Source organism: Haliotis asinina, chromosome 10, assembly GCF_037392515.1.
Source record: "Haliotis asinina isolate JCU_RB_2024 chromosome 10, JCU_Hal_asi_v2, whole genome shotgun sequence".
Classification (NCBI taxonomy): Eukaryota; Metazoa; Mollusca; class Gastropoda; order Lepetellida; family Haliotidae; genus Haliotis; species Haliotis asinina.
Window position 1 is genome coordinate 44,995,408 of NC_090289.1, and position 20,260 is coordinate 45,015,667.

Here is a 20,260-nt window from a genome sequence, read left to right on the forward strand (position 1 = left end):
TGAAAGGCATGTTGCATGGATTTTCCTTATCACCTTTTCCGAAATATCGTCGTAACGTAGATAATTTCAAAGCGTCTATAAAAGTTTTAATATCGATCATTCTCAAACCTCCTTCTTCATGGTTATTTTTTTATTATGTTCCTCTTTATTTTGTCATTCTTATCATTCCAAACAAATTTAAAAGAAGTTTTTTCGCCATAAGTAATAAAATCTGTTGGTGGGTTGGGCAGGGAATTGAAAATATGAACCAATTTGGAGATTGCTAGAGTTTTTATTACTACTATTTGACCAATACGTTTTAAATTTCTATTTCTCCAAGATGCTAGGAGTCTATTAACTTCTTCTAGTCTTTTTCTAGTGTTAATTACCCATAGATCTTAAAGATATGGTGTAATTTAATACCTAATACATCAAATTCACCAACTACCCATTCAACTTTTAGATCAATACATATCATTAGATTTAGCTTTTGATCCAATCCATATTGCTTTTGATTTATCCAAATTAAGTTTCAAACCTGACATTTTGTAAAAAGTATTAACTGTGTCTAATGCATAGTACAAACTTTCTTCAGTGCCATTCAGAAATAGTTTACTATCATCAGCATATTGATTCAGTTTATATTCATTATCATTAATAACTATGCCTTTCATGTTTTCATTATGTCTTATCATGCAACCGAGAATCCCAGCTACAAAGAGGAAAATATATGGGGATAAAGGGTCTCCTTGTCTACAGCCCCTTTCATTTGAAAAACACTCAGATAGGTTACCATGATGGAGGACACAAGATGTTATTTCATAAGTTAATGTATTTATCCATTCTATCAGTTTGGGGCCAAATTCGAATTTATGGAGGACTAGATTGATAAAATCTTTTAAAACAGAATCAAACGCTTTTTCAAACTCAATTCCTCATTGGGATAGAATTCCTAAATTTCACTGTGTGTGAATTTACATTATTTGTATGTATCTAAGTTTTCTCAGCCCAAATTGTGAGACAGTGATCTCTTCGGTTTATGGACATCGATGCTACATAAATGAAACAACGTTTATCAGTTTCTATAAGGACAACCCCGACCACAGAATTTAGAAATGTATAACTGTTTGACAATAAACGAATCACCACTTTTGCCTAACTGTTTGGTCCAACCACGAATATATAGATATACCAACAGATGTCTGCAGACCTACTTACCCGACTAGAACTGATCTTCAGCAACCCATGCTTGTCATAAGAAGCGTCTAGCATGATCGGGTGGTCAGGCTCACTCACTTGGTAGACACATGTCATTGTAGCTCTGTTGCCTAAATCGATGTTCATGTTGCTGATCAAGGGATTGTCTGGTCCAGACTCGACTGTTTATAGCCGTCATATTGCTGGAATATTTCTGAGTGCGGTGGTAAACAAAAAAAAACAAAAAATGCAAACACTTTCCTCAAACTCTGGAGGCACAATGTGCTCTCGGATTGAAGAGTTTTCTCGTTCTTGAAGCTCCATCCGTTCTGTATCATAATCACATTTCAAAGCATCGAATATTACATGACGACGCCATATCTGAAAACCCATCACATTTATCTCCAAATGTAAAATGTTTAGAGAATAAAAAATTAAATATACTTGCAGTATTTCAGAAACAAGAAGCAAGTATAGCAACATGCTGGCAAGGATGTCAGAGTCCGGTAAACTGTCAGCGGTTGCAGGCGGAGTTTCTGAAAGTTCGAACGCCGCTGCAGTCAACAATGGCAACATGAACCATGGCATAAACATAAAAGGTATGTATTAGTATAGTATGCACTAAATTATTTCCGTTGAGGCTTTTGTGGGTTAGTACACACATTGCAGATAAGCACATATATATATAATCAGATAGTCTTACTATCCGATCCCGTTAGTTATGAGAACCATTAGACTGAGATCTAGTCACAGACATAAACATATACAGACAATTCATTAAAAAATGATAACAATAAAATATAATGAAACGGAGCGCAAATACTTTCTGCGTTTTCTAGATTTGCCACATTCTTGACGTGCATTGGCTTCTTTCAATATTGGTGTCAGGGTCCGCATGACTGACTAGACAAGTATGGGCTGCTGAAGATCAAATGAAATCATCATCGTCATGGGTTGAAAACGTTGTAGGAAATCTAATAGTGCGTCTTCTCAGTAGATGCAGACAAAATGGTGTATTTGTAACATGACCTATATTTCATTTGTGTGCCTCTAACGGGTGTATTTTATGCATTCTAGGAATCTGTGTAGTACATATCGGTACCGAGGCACCACGGCACCCAGACCAAATTGAGACACCACATGATGGTATGTATACACGATGCCTCCATCTACCAAAGTGACACTGCAAGAACTGCAAGAGTGTAGACACAGTGTCTCATATCGCACATAAATTGTACCCTAAATGGATAATGTAAAGGTTCGAGTTTGAAACGTTTCATTAATTTACAACTATAACCTTTCTATGGTAAATAGATGCAACTATGATATTTTACATCGGATACTGTCGCAGAAAAATAAGTATGTTATGCATTTCAGAGGTCACAAAAACCAAAGGGAATCGTATGGAAGAAAGTGCATTAGTATCAGAATATACATAAATCTTGTCTGAATATAGGGCGTGAAGTACATGTAATTTAAAAAAGATTCAGTATAGTAAATAACTGCATTTTATGTGTATTATCATATTTGACATATATAGTTGACATGAAAGTGTAACACCAAAGTCCCCCTCCAAACAGGTCTTGACTGATTAATGTTTGGTATATTATAAATAGCTTTGAATTAGCATTGGTTTTGTTATAAGGTTAATCTGATTTCAATCGTATTACTGAACGTCATCATTTATTCACTTGACAGATAACAGAAGTATATACGGTATACCAGCTGCTAACAGATGTGCTGGTCCAAACCAAAACTCAAGAGAGGTTGACGCAACGCCTGGGGATTCAGATAGCGTTTGCAGTACTGCAACATTTGAACCCAACGTTGAGCATGTTACTGAAAAGATGGATCGCATGTCATGTGGGCCAAATGAAGATATGGGTGGAAACAGAGAAATCAGCCTGCAGAATTGCTTCGAAATAAAACTGATCGACATCGGAGTGCCTAACCGAATGGAAGCTAAACATATTATTGAACAAATTGTGTTAATTGCGGCAACAAAACCATCGAGAATGCGTGAAATATATTTGTTTGTTGTCATAAAACGTCGCAATATAACAAACTTTGGCCCTCCTTGTGACAATCCAGTAAAAGACGTCGCTTCCTTAGATGTAAACCCACGTTCAGTTCACATTGATCTATCAAAATTAGACGATGAATTAATTCGTTTATTTACAAAGCAGAGTGTGGACAATATTGTATACATAGCTATCAGTCAACCAGAAACAATGAGGGATATATCCGAGTTTCTGTTGGATTGCTTTTCAAGTTTACAGGCAGAAAAGTCAGTTAATTGACAACTGCTGTTTAGGATAATTCATTTTTAACAAATTAACGTTTACTCATTATAGTGATCTGTAATTATCGTGAAGTATTTGAAATAAAGTTTGTATAAATAACATGCGTTTTTTGTGTTATTGATAGTATCATCAACGAGTTGGGACATAAACTTAATATTAAAGGAGAAGCTCGTTTCATATCCTATAATAGTGCATTTCTGCCGAGGATCTGAAAGGAAGATAGACCTGCTTTAGTTAGTAAATAGATTGCAAAACAAGTGCCTGTCGGATACCATTTATCTTACAACTCGTTGTTTCAAAACCTATTTAACGTATTTCCCCTCTTGTTTAATGTTAAAGTGATTTCCTTTTGACCAGTTTGTGCAACCTTGAGGGTCAAGTATTATTCAATCATCAAAAGGATTTTATTACTCCATGTATAAAAATGCAGTTATTCCTGAACCTTATCTTAAACTACCCTTTCAAAGTAGAATTTCGCTAACCAAGTTTATGCCATCAAATCATTGATTATCAATAGAAGCAATGCGCTTGTTAAATATTTTGAAAGAAAACCCGCTTTGTAATGTTTGTAATCAAGCTATATGTGACGATTTCCTTTTTTACCAATATGTCCATCACTCGTTGAACAATGAACATTCTTTTTATCAAAATATTTGTGTGGAAACCCTGATTCTTTTAATTTATTCTCCGCATGAAATGTGATTATCAATCACCTATCTAAATATATAAAACACTATCAAATGATATCATGTGAACATTTACATAACTTTTTCTTGTTTTCTTTTTCTTTTGAGAACAACATTCTGTTCTGTTCTGTTCTGTCACTATGATCTGGGTCAGGTCATTAATTAGATAGGGGCGGGCATAGCTGAGGTAATTAGTGAGTGTCTTTTGGAGGTGAACGAAATTGACAGACACGGGTACAGGACTCTGTTTCTTACACACCATAAAACTGCTCCATTTTAAAATCGAATGTCAGACTTTCTCATCGTCGTTGCACAATAATACACAATACAACATTTATGAATGTGTGATGTCACTTGGTCTCCTAATCACGACTCATTCCGAGGTGACCCTCCACAAAAATGTTTCTGCCACATATTCGCGTCATCAAGGCGAACATGATAATGCAAACTAGATAAGATCACAGAAAATTAATTAAACACTTTGAAAAGATGCTGTTGCCATGTAAACGTGGATGATTTTAATTCTTGCAGGCATGCCACATTTGAACGTGTGACATTATCATTATTGTTTGGTAGTTGTCATCGGAAGACTGATATCTCTGCACATTGGGGATCTGTACTTGTGTACCATTTACGTTCAGTGTCCTTTCATCGACAGGAACCAAACTTATTGGGTATGTACTTAGGTAAAATAACAGGCAGGTGTTAAGCTGTTGGGCAGGAGTAACAGGTTTTTGTTCGATTGAAGCACGAGTATTTAATTTATCAGTGAATTTTAATCAGGAAAGTAGTCCCAGTAGTCGTAACCTGACCCGAGGTCATCATCATGGAGTAGCCACTCACAGGATAAGAAATCGAACTTATACGTTTGGTACGAGCTTTTTCACATGGCCTTCTCACCTACAGGTGTGTAAGAATGGTTCAAAATCCCTTCCAGCCTTTCATACCTTTTTCACCCTCATGTTCCATTGTATGAACAATTCTGCTGGGATGAGTATTTTCTACTGGAATGGTCTACTAGTCTTGCTGGAATGCTTCTGAGACACGTCCGTGGGGTAGTTGTAATGGTATATACACAACTAACGGTATATTCAGGGCGACCATTAGCCAGAGCTAAATCCAGTCAAAGGCGACAAAACAACTCGGACAATTCTCATGTTATTTCGCTCTTAAGTATCTTGTGTCATGTTTAAACGTTTTAAATCTTACCAGGTATGTTGTTTTTTAAACAAACCTCTCAAAAATATACTTCATCAAACACAAATCACTAATCACTGAGGTAGTAACATTTTAATCACGTGACGTTTTCAACCTGCCATACCTTTACATACAATAAGCATGTTACTTATGGGACGCTGCACGATTCTCATTCTGTCATCATCAGAGTGGGTCCGATACAATTCAAAATACATAACGATGATCGAAATATCGCTGTGGATGTCCACAGGTAACCATTTTAGCCCAGATGAAATTAGTCAGATAAGTCAAGACCATGTAATAATCGGTTGCCAGGTGCAACTCAAAGGATAAACGGGTTGGAACATTCCGTTTGTGTCTTGACACTGATAAAAGATCAGGTAAGATGGCAGCTGCTTGCTTGACGCCATTCAGCAGCTCACTGGTCGTCAGCTTGGTTTCAGGAACAGTATGATAGTTATCATGACAGACACATATTCTCAGTAAAATGGGTTTTGAAGATTTCTGGAACCCGACTAGGGAAAACAACCAACTCGACATATTTTCGCGTTGGACATCACTGTGTCAAGACATCAGTGACATTGTGTCTGCTTATGTTATCTGAATCATTGGATTCTTGTCGCCCAAACGTCATTGAGAGGGGGTGAGGTAGGATTACCACGATTTTGTCTATGTGCTTGTCCGCATCATTCTTGTGAAACCCCCTTCCATGTGGTTGTCACCAAACACACTCATTATTCCGTCCTGTCGATGCTGTCGTACGGCTATCGCGTTGCTCAGGCTGTTGATCACTGGATTATCTGGTCCTAACTTGATTATTTACAAACAGTCACCAAATAGCTGCAATACTGCTGAGTGCGGTGTAAACAGCAAATGAACAGGATGTTGTAGGTAACTTTCTCCCGGGTGAGGCACAGTCCACAAGGATTCACCAACAATATTTCTCCATGTCTGATTACCGTTAGTATATCTCTTTCCAAACATCAGACACTTTACCTGAAAGTGTAAAACAGACGATTCCTTCAGTTGATATCTTCACTAGTACATATTTTAAAATAGTACAAATGCGACATGGATAAAACCATGAAACAATTGCAATCGCTTTCTCTTAACCGATCAGTGGTGATATGGATGGTGCGTCTGCACAGAGAGGTTGTCAGTTTCATTCCTTGGAGTCGTACCAAACAAAATCCCGCCTAGACGTTCGCTTAGTATCTGAATATATATAATTTTCAAAAATCCAATCTAAACTGGGAAGCAGCGCCAGTTAGATGGGGACCTGAGAAAATCTAGACATGTATCATTTGGGGCTTAAGCATTGCGGGGAGAACTGGGCAGTATAAAAAAAAATATCGCCAAGGGACTGTTAGACCATCTAAATGTCTGTCGTACGTTCAGCATTTAGTGGATAAACCAGGTGGTCAGTCCTAAGTAGGTATCCAGTGTCAGTCTGTTTCCTGTGTATATGCAGCACTGCTTTTCTAAGTTCAACCTCACCAAATAACATTCCGTAGTTGAACAAGCACTTGTAGCGTTCAGTGCAGACAGATGATTCTGTGTAAGAAGTCTGTGTATTTTCAAATGTACATGTGTCCAGTAATTGAAACTGACCATATCTTTTAATATTAAGTGCTGTGTTTGTTTACACAATGACGTATGGTGAATGTGTGCATAAATATTCTAAGTAGATGATATATGCAGTCAATGTAAACTTAGGCTCAGTCTTTCAAACCCTAGAAGAAGGTTGAATGAGGCAACCTTTCAGCTACGTGGGACCGTCCATTCAAACGCGAGACGACAGAACGGAATTAACCAATAAGACAACCTCTGCAATTTCAGGTTCGGCGGGACTTACGGTTCCCTTTCCAAATCACCAATGACTAGTTTAATCTGCAGAAGTCTTTCAGAATTCATTTAGCGTTTCTGTAACTGTTTTGGAATGTCTTTTCCCCGATCGATGATACTGATGCCTCCAGAAAATCCGCATAAAACACAGCTATTTAACCTGTAGTATATGAGTGAGTGAGTTTAGTTTTACGCCGCACTCACAAATATTCCAGCTATATGGCGGCGGTCTGTAAGTAATCGAGTCTGGACCAGACAATCCAGTGATCAGCAACATGAACATCAATCTCTGCAATTGGGAACCGATGACATGTGTCAACCAAGTCAGCAAGCCTGACCACCCGATCCCTTTCATCGCCTGTTACGACAAGCATAGTAGCCTTTTATGGCAAACATGGGTTAACCTGTGGTATATACGCTTAGGCGTTCCAGATGACATGGTATCTAGTTGCTTATATTTCCACAAGATGTCATCATGGAATATTGGCCATTCTCCATATGCATCACTCGGAAGCGATCGTGCGAAAAATATCAATCGGAATCAGTCAAGTACATCAGTCTTCGAGGTAAAGTTTCAAACGGTGCGTGCGAATGTTAACTTTCGCGATTTGGTAAGCTGTGTTTTGATTGGTCAATTCAAAAGGTTAGCTTACGCGACCTTCCACTATGGTTTGTTAGATTTAGTATAGCAGTATAACGAACACGTAATATAACCAGAGACGACTGGGTAGTCCAGTGGTTAAAGCGATCGCTCGTCACGCCGAAAGGCCGGGGTCCATTACCCACATAGGTGCAGTGTGTGAAGCTCATTTCTGGTGTCCATGATACTGCTGTAATATTGCTAAAAGCGGCGTAAAACTAAACACACTAAACCACTGTAATGTAACCTATCCTGGAACGTTAGCTGAGTCTAGTGACTGGGTGGAACAAACAATATCAGATTGTATTGTTTGGGGCTAGCACATCTTTCAGTGGGCTAGCACATCTTTCTTTAATTCAGGAGTATCCCAGATACAATATTGTAAGTTTGTTACTAGCAATCACACTATAGGCATACTGTCGTCAACACATTCCTAGTGTCACTGTGCCGACTCGGGTTGGACTTGTTCCCTAGGAATAATAGCTCGTAAAACTACGAACGCGGAACTATGAAACTATGAAACAGATTCGGGTGGTCAGTCAAGATGACCTGGTGACCAAGGTGCTATGTTGGCATGTCATTGCACCCTAGTGGTGTGGATTCATGCTCACAATATCGATCCCCAGATCGTTTAGTCCAAACTCTGTTATTCACAAATCAGCTATGTAGGTGGAACACCGAGAAGGTTATCGAACACAAATAGACGTACAGAAAGAGCTGTGGGAGGTGTATTCCTGACGACAAACGTAGTCCCACGAATCTGTACCAGGCGGTTCTACTTGTTCTGTGCAGCTGATGTTTCCACTCGGGCTCACACCTGTTGAAAAACACTCATAATTATTCATACGCCCCAGCGTCTAGACAAAATGTCAACATAACACAATCTAAAAATTAATAATGGGCCGATACTACTAAGAAATATTTGAAAGTAGTCTTCAGTTACAGTAAGAAGGCTGTCATGGTTAGATGTAGGTATAAATATAAAGTTGAACGTACAATAGGCGAGGTCCATGTCAAACTTGATCCTATAGACGCCATCTTGACTGGCTAGGCCTTTGTTTCGGGATTCATCTGGTCGCGTGGTATGTGCCCGCATTGTTGTAATGATCATACCTACAAAAAAAAATCATTGAAACGTAGTTGAAATCTTAAAAATGCAATAAATATAATGATATTAACATTTAGGAATATTACACACCTAGCAAACCTAATCGTGATTTTAGTAAATATTTTGTCACTGAATATTGATTGTTCGTTGGTAATGGAGCAATCATGAGTAGTGAGATCTCAACCAATTCCGTATACTAGTTAAACATGCTACTTGAGGGTGGATCAAAATGAACTGACGTTATGTCTGACCTTCACTGTGTGCCGCTTTCTGACGTCATGCCTGGCCTTCACTGTGTTTACTAAACGCAATGATTGCCTGGAATGTTTCTCACTACGGCATAAATAACCATTCACTCAATCACAGAATAGTTCAGTTTCACGTACATGGTGTAGGGTCTTCTCTGCTATCGTGACACATGGAGAGATCATCAGTAGATGCTGGTCCATCAATGCTGTCAGGGATGGCAGTCACCGCTACATCTGGGAATCACATGCGTACAGTGAGACAAGTGCTGTACGGTCAGTCAAAGGTCAATGAGGTAAATGTGTGTTGTCTGGATCAAAAGTTGTACAAGTCAAGACAGTCAATACTTTGTTCTTTTCTTGTAATCCATCTCGTACCCACGTTCAACTTTCGTAGTAAATACAAAATATTTTCGAACCTTCGTTATCCACACGAACTATACTCTTAACCGTGGAAACTCATAAACGAACAGATCGGTTTGATGATTTGTGGTGTCAATCTGCTCGCTCCATTGCTTTTCAGAAATGGAGACTTGTGTACCAGTAATGTACCAAATGTAAGACTTTGATAATTCGCTTCAATGTGCCATTCAATTTTGATAACAGATACCAATAATTTCAATACAGTTTAAATCGAGTCATATCCTCCCAACTCTCCGTTTCTTAACAACAATGGGACTCGGTTCCATTTTTTTCATGAATGAAGGGTTACTCGGACATTAACCCCCACGTTGTCATGGTTGCATGCCGTGAGCACAATAACAATTTACCATGCATGATATAGTCAACATCCGTTTCAATCGGGCGGTTGTGGCATGTCACTGGGTACTCAGCGGAACCAACAGTATCTGTAGAATTAAAGAAAATAATTTACATAGGGTAACACGTGGTGGTCCCAAAAGGTGGGCGAAACCAGCGAACAAAGGTTGATTGTAGTGGGTAGTTACACTGTGTCTTAGGACCTACCTATTCCTTTGGGGTTGCATGACACTGACATCCTAAGTGAAGCGTTCTCTGCGACCCCCACTGGGTCTCTAACGTTGAAACTGTGGAAACTTGTGTCAGAGTACACGACGGGCTCGTATAGCGAATCTGTAATAGAACGAAGGAAATAGGCCTTAAAAGGATAAGCAATTTGTTCTGTAAAACATTAAAACACCATCATATATCGCTGTCTCGATGTTGAAGTGGCCTGCGTTAATAATTCGAGTCCCAGATTTGGCACAACTGCATATCACTTTCAATTCGGGAGAACCGCAAATTGGAAATACGCTGGGAACAACTTTTCTTGGAGATACCCGTATATTCAACAGATCCTAGTTCGATACAAGCGATGGTGACAATTATAACAAGCCGAGATGTAATGATACATTGAGAAGGAGTATAAATGATCTGATTTTATTCAGATTTTATCACTATTCCCCAAGAGCAGTAAGGGAGCCCCGGTCATGGGCTTTTCCACATTCACATGGTACCCGCCTTGAGCATCACACCCGAGTCATCAGCGAGACCTTAATCACTGGGCCACTGTGACCAACTGTGTCGCTAGAATTTAGTAAGTTTCATGGATAAAAGTCTTTGACCGACTATACGACCAACTAGACAGAAGACGTCCATCGTATGTTTTAGACATGGTCGAATATTAGGTTATTATTAACATTAACAACACTACAGACAGACTGTGGTCACAGACCAAGAGGTGGACATCCAACATCACAACGCGATGATAGGTAGGTAGGTAGATAGATAGGTAACTCCGTCATTGAGGAAGGTGATGAATGTTTCTTTTGGCGTGTATTGTACATGTTCTTTATAATCGTCAAATTTGTACTCGTCAAGATATGGCTGAAGTATTGCCGGTATGACGTTAAGTATTAACTCATTCACTCGTCTGTATTGTAACTGACAGTACTGACATAATTCTTAATGCGCGGGGCTCGTGAGCAATATAGAAATATTTTGATAACGTACATGAATGAACTGCCTCAACTTGACTAATGTCTAGGTCGAAGGTTTTCCTGTACGTCAAACTCCCGCCATGGTCGTCCTCCTCGTGGCTGCAGATACCGCTGCTACTTCCATCTACTATCTTACCTATTGAGGAAATGAAATCCTGATGAGACATACAGTTTGCGATACAATTAAGACAAAGAAATCAATATATTGAATATTGGAATGCTATTACAGACAAGCAATATACTCAAGATCGCTGTATTTTGCGTTTCCTTCAGTTACGAAACATGACACGTTGATAAACGTTAATTCGTGCAATTTGTTTCCGAATCATTATGCTCCTGCAACACTTGTGATGCTCTGACTTTCAGGAATGGTAATGTTTGTGTGTCGGCTACAGCAGGAGTTATGTATTCTGAATGTAGATAAAACTAAAACAGTCAACTGTGGTGTTGGTATAGAACAAGGTGGATCTTCACTTGTTTTGAGTAGCATCGATATATGGACGGACAACATGGCAGCATGCCTTGATATACTAAACTGAATAATTCACTCTATTTGATGGTGTAACAACCATTTTCAGACACTTTCAAATCGTTTTACACATTTCCACCGTTTTACTGTGGAATGTTATGTTCTTTTATTCTAAACTTACGAAAGGTTGTGTCTTCAGGTAAAACGTCATCTGTCCTATCGAAAATGGCGAGTGTGTCATCCAAAGAGTGAGGAACAAAAGACTTGTTTCCCATACTGTAACACATCACAGCTGTGGAAAGATGAAAAACCGGGACAGCATGAGAGATAACTACCCATATGATAATACTTGAAACCCTTCAGGGTTAAACATGGTCTTCAGTTACTCATGCTTGTCACTATAGGCGACAATCGCGATCGAGTGGTCAGGCTAGCTGACTACGTTGACACATGGCATCGTATCTCACGATTAATGCTCAGTGTCGATCACTGGATTGTCCAGTTCAAATTTTATTATCTACAAAGGCTGCTTTACAGTGGGAATTGTGCATTGAATATTGGGAAAATTAAAATTTCAAAGACAAGTAAACCGAATAAATAAATCGAGTAGATACTTTTGGGTCTCAAAATTGACTGACTCACATTCGGGTGGTAGCTCGCTGGTGCAGATGTTGACAGTCCCCATGAGGCTGGTGCTGTTGCCGTTGCCGTTGACGTCCGGATGGGCTAAGTCAGTCAGGCCCACGCCTGTAATTACATTCTCTTATTACCTTTGATGACATATAACATTCCAATTCACATGCAATCACGTGTCGAGTTTACTATGGAGATACGCCTTACAGTAAAATATAAAAGCTAAAAATATTCCATAATCATCATTTCAGCTCAAACCAGAGTCCGGAGTTACTGGACAGTTTCGAACTTTCATGGAATGCTTATCATAGTATCAAATACGTTGGTGTTTCTAATATGAACATTTAAATACACATTCTTACACTTAGTGCATGTAGGCGCATGATTCGACGCACATTATTTTCAATCACACCTTCCAGCACCTGGCTAGGTGAGTATTTGTATTTTTCTGTTTCTACATGTAGAGAGCAGGTCTCCTCATTATGGGGGAAGGGTGGGATGGAATCTTGACCACAAACTCACTTTTGGAAAGGTCATCTTTCAGAGACAGCGGACAGGTATACAGGCTGTTTTGATCGTCAACTGGATGAGTTCGAAGCCAGTTGCCACTGATCCTGGTGTACCTCGCATCTGTTGAAAAGATGATACTGTGTAAGCATTTCCAATATCAAACCTTGCTAGTACTTAAGATATCGCATGAACGACATTCATACACAGAATACCCCTACCCCGTCCCTACCACTCCCTTGATCATAAGCATCTTCAAATAACATATATAAGTAATCTTTCAACCTATGAATGTGTCGTTTCCACTGTAGTGAGTTGTCTCCCTTTCAACGGGAGGACGAACGAATCATAACCATAAGCGATACAAGAAGAAGACAAAGTCATCAATATCCCCGCAAAGCAAAAATATCCTTCATGGATATGTCTACAAGTTTGGATTATGCCAAATGTTTTAGTGGGTATGTAGGAAAGTGGAAGTAGAGTAATGAAAAGTTTTAAAAGTTCTGCTCCTGGAAGGAGCACAACCACCAATTTCTGTCTAAGTCACATTTGTTGCCATGGAAACGCCAAAATGTTTTCATCAGAATTAAAAAATTATCAAAAGGCACCTGTACACCAGTAAACCAAGCTACGTACCAAGTTTGGTGAAAAAACAGGAATGTTTTCAGAGTTCTGCTCAGGAAAAGAACACTGCCACAAATGTCAGCGTAAGACAAACTTGTTGCCATGGAAACGCCAAAGATATTTTTTTCAGAATTCCAAAACTATCAAAAGGAACGGGTACTCTACACCAAACTATGTGCCAAACACGGTGAAGAAATAGTGAACGCTGATCACTGGACTGTCTGATCCAGATTCGATTAGATACAGGTAGCTACTACATAACTTGTATATTGCTGAGTGCAGCCTTCGACAACAAAACAAACAATTTCTCGATATATCTTAACTGTTGACCAGATCACCTTGATTTGGCCCTGCAGTGACAGTTGGATGTGACAAGACAACAATAAGTGTCATTACCAAAGTTCTCTTGTTCAAGAAAACATGAACTGGACTTCTATGGTAGGTTAACCCAGCTACCTCGAGAATATCTGTAGATGAATGTCAGATAATTGCATAAGCATGATTTACATACTTTCGGTGGTGTTGGCCTTCTGTGGATATATTTCCAGACTGATCTCTGCACTCGTGTCCCCCTCGGGATGTGTCACGTGACACTTGCTGAGTTTCTGACTTGTGAGTTCCTCATCTGATAAGCCAAAGATATGCTGATGAGCGATTGTTGAGGGCAACGTTGACTGAACTAAAACGTTACGATTTTTAAATGAAATACGAGATCAAGTTCAGGTCAGGATATACTTAACGTACATGGATTAAGGTATATAGTTCTGTGAGATAAAGTCTCGTGAGAATACATCTCGTGAGATACAGCGAGACTAGCTCTTCTTTCGTCTTCGGGATGAGCGACGAAGCTATTGTCACTAATACGGGGCTTTACAGTACCTGGAACATATAGAAAACGACATGAAAAAGTCTTCATGCGATAACATCTGCTCCAAAAGACTCCCAGTTAAACTGACTTTAAATCGCATTTCTTTAAGTGATATGTATGTAGGTAAGCTCTATCACCATTTGGTAAGGTGTACCTTACAATAAACAATTATTTCATACAACACCAACACTGAGCTGGGTCGGTACTCATGAATGGTCTCGAACTGTCATCCGATTGTCTGGAAAGCATGTGACTCTCAGTCGTGGAAGGTTCCTCCATAATCAGTGAAGGATGACGGTGATGTCGTGCTGAAAATTGTTAAAACAATGAGATTAACACGATTATATCACCCTGACTGTGGGTTTTTATATACTTGTCTAGTATATATAAACATATAATCTGTTCTCAGATAAACGGTTTGTTACATTACTAATCTTGAGAAGGTAAACGCTGCCATTAGCATATGTATGTGCACAGATACAGCTTCGCTGAGAGAAAATGAAACATAAATCTATTGAATTAGGTTTTCCTATCTCAGTATCCAGTGCGAAAGCATATGCGTGCCTGTAACATGGTAGACTAGCTACAGAGAATCTGTATGGCGTTTTTGAACAGTCACACTTTATTGGTCGGTAACTCTACTGCGATTTTGAACATTGTAACACTTTGAGTGGAGTCGATAGGTACATTGACTGTACTATCAACTGCTGTGGCACTTGAAGTAAAGTCACTCTGTGCCGCGCTATTCAATGATAACTTCACCGCAGTGCTGAATACTGTCACACCTAACGTACAGCTGGCAGGTAGATATACTGCGGTACTGAATACTGTCACCCTTAACGTACAGTTGGTATGTAGCTATACTGCGGTTCTGAATACTGTCACACTTATAACGCACAGCTGGCAGGTAGGTATACTGCGGTACTGAATACTGTCACACTTAACGTACGTACAGCTGGCAGGTAGATATACTGCGGTACTGAATACTGTCACCCTTAACGTACAGTTGGTATGTAGCTATACTGCGGTTCTGAATACTGTCACACTTATAACGCACAGCTGGCAGGTAGGTATACTGCGGTACTGAATACTGTCACACTTAACGTACGTACAGCTGGAAGGTAGCTATACTTAACGTACCGTTAGTTGGATGAGTTCTTGCCGGCTCTGGACTAGTTCTGTTGGTATTTCTTGTGTCCCCGCATGGTTGAAACTCATTCATTAAGTGAGCTATATCTGTGGAGAAAGACATAATTCACACTGACGGAAGCACAACGGACATCAGACCATTTTCTACCAACTGTCCAAGCTGAGTGACGCCTTCAGCATCATGAAAATTATCCAGATAAAATTTTGACACTTTTTGTACGTTTCGACAAATCCATTGTAATATTTCAGCCAGTATGTTTTATAAAACGATCGTGTATACCTATCGGCTTATTATGATGATCCACTGAAATGATAGTCTATCATGTTGGAAGCAGTATACATGTTATCAGTATACAACACGCGCGCACGCACACAAATTCAACACCAATTGTGTGATAATGGCTATGTCCGATGTTGTAAAGAACTGTCCTATGGCGATATCATTTTGATTTTGTTGTTTTTATTATAGAAGAATGTACAGTTGGGGAATCTGTCCAATCAAAGAACGTTATTAAGTTAGATCACATTCTGTGATTTGTTTCTCGACAGTCGTTTGTAGACATGGTAGTAGTTTAACCTCGCAGTGGTTTAAAGACGTGTGTAGATTGTAGTGTAGGATTTGGAAAACACCTCTAACCCAACAATGAAGTAAAATCTCGTCCTAAATATGGGTAATGTGAGAAGTGTGCCTACCCTCGCCACGGTTCAGTGCCCTCAGACAGGATATAACGATCTCCCCTCGGTCCTCTGATGTTGGCTGGTACACTGAAAGTTTTTATCATAGTGATCGGAAATGCCACCAAACAAAATCTGGATATTATCACTGAACGAAGAATATATGTGAGGGGGACACAAACGCAGATATATGAACTCATACAGGTGGCAGGTAGGTATGCTGTTATTACATGCGCAATCACTTTTGTTCATATACACTCAATCACACGTGTTCATATACGGACACAGTCACACATGTGCATATATATGGACATTTATGATTGTGTACATATGAACATGTGTGACTGTGTCCGTATAAGAACACGACCGATGGTCTACATATATGGATATGTGTGATTGTGTGCATATATGAACACGTGTGATTGTGCACATATATGGACACAATCACACGTATTCATATATGTACACAATCACACATGTTCATATATGCACACAGTCGAACGTTCATATATGCACAATTACACATATATTCACACACGCGCGCACACTCAAGCACACACACACACACACACACATGGACACACCACGCCACCACTCATACCTGAAAGCAACCGTACTTTAGCCGCGCGTCTATGGCATTCAGTGAGGTAAATGTACCTTGCAGATCAGCTCAGACTTGGGTATTATCCGTGAAGCCAAAACACAAATACACAACCGAAACTACACGTGGGTTGCTTCCGGATAACTCCATGAGCAAACAGTTCACTGAACACAGTCCCACTGTAAACACTGTAGAAATGTGGGTCACGAGAGCCACCCAGACACCCAAACCGCGTACTTTGTAAGGCTCGCGTCTATTTCTGAACATCTGGACATGGATTGGTGATTTTGTAAACATTGCAGCTTACACAGAGAGAACACTTTAGACTCCACGTTCTATATATTTGATCCATATTCTCATACAACCACCTAAAATCACGTTAATGATTCAGACAAATATATGAGATGAATACAGCTATTGTTTGGCTGTACTTATTGTTTTCTTTTACTTTTTTAATGTGTATATGTGAACCTTGAAAAAGCAACAAAAATTCACTTCTTTTTTGTCATGTATTCCGACAATGCAAAGGACTCCCTGTATAATACTCTGGTGCGGCGAAACTGAAAGGATTGCTTCCATATCTATTTGTTCAAGAAAAAAGAGTGTTAAGTCACGTCATTAAATCATAATGTTTATTTGTCACTGCTGTATAAAACAAACATCAGAATGAAATCAAACTTTGGGTAATAATATCTGAGAATATTACTTTTGGACCCCTCCCCACTTCTAACAAACGGAAGTACACACGGTTGAAGTGCACGTTGGTGTTTCCCATCCCTCCATTAACAGTCGCTGCAGTGTTCGCCGTGCCCACAGTTCCATCGGCCACCCCGACGATGCTCCCTATTGGCAGAAACAGATTGCATTGGAAAGAATAGGAACGTCTTGATGTTCCGTCACAGAAAGGGGTTGGAAGCACCATCTTTCAGACCTTCCACAAACAACAGAACAAAAATGTACATTTGGATACTTTTCCACAACGCACCAGGGGTGAGTGACTATGGATTTACACCGCGTTTAACAATATTTCAGCAATATCACGGCGAAGGACACCAGAAATGGACTTCACACATTGTGCCCAATGTGCAGAATCGAACCTGGATCTTCAGCGTGACAAGCAAACGCTCTAAGCACTATGCTATGTCACCGTTCCCTCAAAGCACAATTTATTAAAGAAGTTAAATGAATACGTGCCATTGGTTAAAACTGGTAATGTTACATTATTCAAAACTTGTAATTACTTGAACCAGCTTTGGTAAATAAATAAATAAATAAATAAATAAATAAATAAATAAATAAATTATTTAATAAATAAATAAATAAATAAATAAATAAATATTTGACGAAATACAAGTATTTCTGATCAGTAAGGTTATTTAAAAAACAATATTAATGTCACGGCATTTCACAAAGACACTTGTCATCCTATAATCCTAATGCTGATAACAACAATTGATTAGGACAGATGATAATTTCTTGAAAGTCAGGAAATCCGTAATACTGTATTTCAAATAGACCATTGTGTAACCTGTCTAGTGCCATTTACAGAAAATGAAGGAATGAGATAAAATGACGAGTGAGTGTGCATGGTCTTCGCCACTTCTAGCAATATTTCAGCAATATTACGGCGATGTTAAGTAACGACACTTCTGCCAGACATAATATGATGCAACAGCAAAGAAATTTACGTCAGGTACAGAAGAAAAATTAGAAATCTCAACAATAACGCAGGTTAGCGCCATGTTCATTTACTAGACCAGTCGAACTCTATACTCGCTAAATAATCATGTCACACAATATATTAGAAGATGCTATTTAGTGAACATAGATAATGTTCTGGACATTCAAAGAATAAAAAGAAGATGAAACCCACAAAATTCTTTACGTTAATCGAGTGTGTGTACAGCAGTTCATATTCATGGGATCTCTGTATGATTGTATAAACGGAACTTACCAAATTCAACAGCGTTAATTTCCCGATGCCTCAGTATACAACCGGTGCGTCTTGAAATTCGGACATACTGCTTCCTTGCTGTCCTTTGTAATTCCTCCAAGGAAGATATATGTTGAATATTGATCAGCTCCCTTAATGCGGGAAGGAGTCCGTTATAAACAAGATCTACGGCTTCGGGTGTTTGGATTATATCAGACTGGAGTATATATATCAACTTCTGGTGAAGATAATCCTCTACGGTCTCATCTGGTGCCTGTTTTCTGGACTCCAAATCCCTTTGTAAGCCTGCTGGGTCAATGTTGACCCGATAGAAATGTTCCTTGAATACTCTCTTCAGAGAGTCAAATCTTGCTGTATCTTCCTCTTGTAGGGAATGGTACCAGCACTCGGCACTTCCTGATAAATGTTGTCGAAATTGTCGAACGGCTTCATCGTCGCTCCATTGCATCAAGTGACTGAAGTCTTCAAATTTTCTCATCCACAATTCAGGAATGAGCACCCTCTGAGTACCGTCAAACACAGGTAAGCGTGGTGAAGCTTCCCCTGACATTTTCACGCATATCAGCTAACAATGAGAATTTGGTGCGTGATTGATTACGTTTCCACTAACGCCACACATAATCTATAAACATATTTTGTCTATCATCCATAGTATAGCATGCTGTTACTCTCCAACATGGCGTCTGGAATATAGCATAGGTAAATCACTCACGTGGAACATCCCCCGGCTACATATCGTGATGTTTTGATTGTTTTAGCAAGGATATCATCCTACATATACATGCCGCAGTTAAGACATGCATGTGTTGGTTATCCCTGGTTATCCCTGTTACCGTCTTAACCGATGACAGACTGACATCTCTTTGGTGACCCGAATTCACCGCCATGTGTCCAGTATGGCCTTGCTGAGTTGTTATTAAAAATAGACAACCAATCAAATGACCTGTTTTGGCATTGAAGAGGCCGCAAAGATTATAAAGCACATTACGTTCTGGCTTGATTTCATGTGTGTGTTTTTTTTTAATAATTCAAGTTCCTAAATGCTGGACGCTGCTATTATTTCAGTTTAATAACCACTCATTTCGATGTGCTTGTGTTCTAAGTTTAGATGTCAGGGGAGGTAACACCATTCACGGTTCTAGTATAACATTGTGGACATTGTCACTAAGGTAAACACACCGTTTACATAAGCTGACTCCAGCTTGCGTGTGAATGTCCGATATATACCGGTAAACATAATATACGTGCATTATCCAAATTCTCCTGGACGGAGTTAATATATAAAAAAGATATAAACCTCACACACCCCTGTATTACTGCATTACATAGTCTGGCATATCATTTTATTTGCAATACTTACAAAGAAAAATACCCATTTTTATTGTCTGGATTTATGTTACTGTTTTCATGTAAAAGAATAATATTTACTCATTAATCAAGGAAAGTGCCACTATTAGAAAGACAGAACAATAAAACAAGAAGAAGGTATCATTACAAAATTACCCAATTTGTGTCATTCATGCTAAGATAATCAACGGTATGTGATTTACCATTTTTCATTTGTTTAAAATTATTTCAAATTTCGTCTTTCCCTAAAGGAAATTCTATATATAGTATGTGTT

At 39.1% G+C, this 20,260-nt stretch overlaps 1 protein-coding gene across 2 annotated transcripts; it reads right to left on the reverse strand.

Annotated features, from left to right (window-relative positions):
- Positions 1-5,436: 5,436 nt before the first annotated feature.
- On the reverse strand, positions 5,437-19,555 carry LOC137298130 (uncharacterized). 2 transcript variants are annotated; one of them, XM_067830235.1, is made up of 17 exons: positions 18,639-19,555; positions 17,432-17,527; positions 16,102-16,173; positions 15,400-15,495; positions 14,448-14,567; positions 14,136-14,270; positions 13,903-14,016; positions 12,783-12,890; positions 12,270-12,374; positions 11,809-11,919; positions 11,172-11,294; positions 10,167-10,292; positions 9,971-10,048; positions 9,342-9,437; positions 8,844-8,960; positions 8,557-8,664; positions 5,442-6,358 (listed from the first exon to the last, which is right to left on the reverse strand). In XM_067830235.1, exons 1-17 carry the CDS (start codon positions 19,186-19,188, stop codon positions 6,324-6,326), a joined length of 2,190 nt encoding a protein of 729 aa, XP_067686336.1. In that variant the 5' UTR covers positions 19,189-19,555; the 3' UTR covers positions 5,442-6,323. The 2 variants fall into 2 exon arrangements, with proteins under 2 accessions (XP_067686337.1, XP_067686336.1); XM_067830236.1 differs by lacking the exon at positions 9,971-10,048 and having other exon boundaries at positions 5,437-6,358.
- Positions 19,556-20,260: the final 705 nt, after the last annotated feature.

Excerpts from the sequence above, each read along its gene's own strand:
- LOC137298130 (XM_067830235.1), bottom strand. The coding sequence starts at position 19,188 with ATGTCAGGGGAAGCTTCACCACGCTTACCTGTGTTTGACGGTACTCAG. Across the intron at positions 11,920-12,269 it reads CAGCGAGCTACCACCCGAAT|CTGTGATGTGTTACAGTATG; the intron begins GTGAGTCAGTCA and ends ATCTTTCCACAG. Across the intron at positions 10,049-10,166 it reads ATGCAACCCCAAAGGAATAG|ATACTGTTGGTTCCGCTGAG; the intron begins GTAGGTCCTAAG and ends TTAATTCTACAG.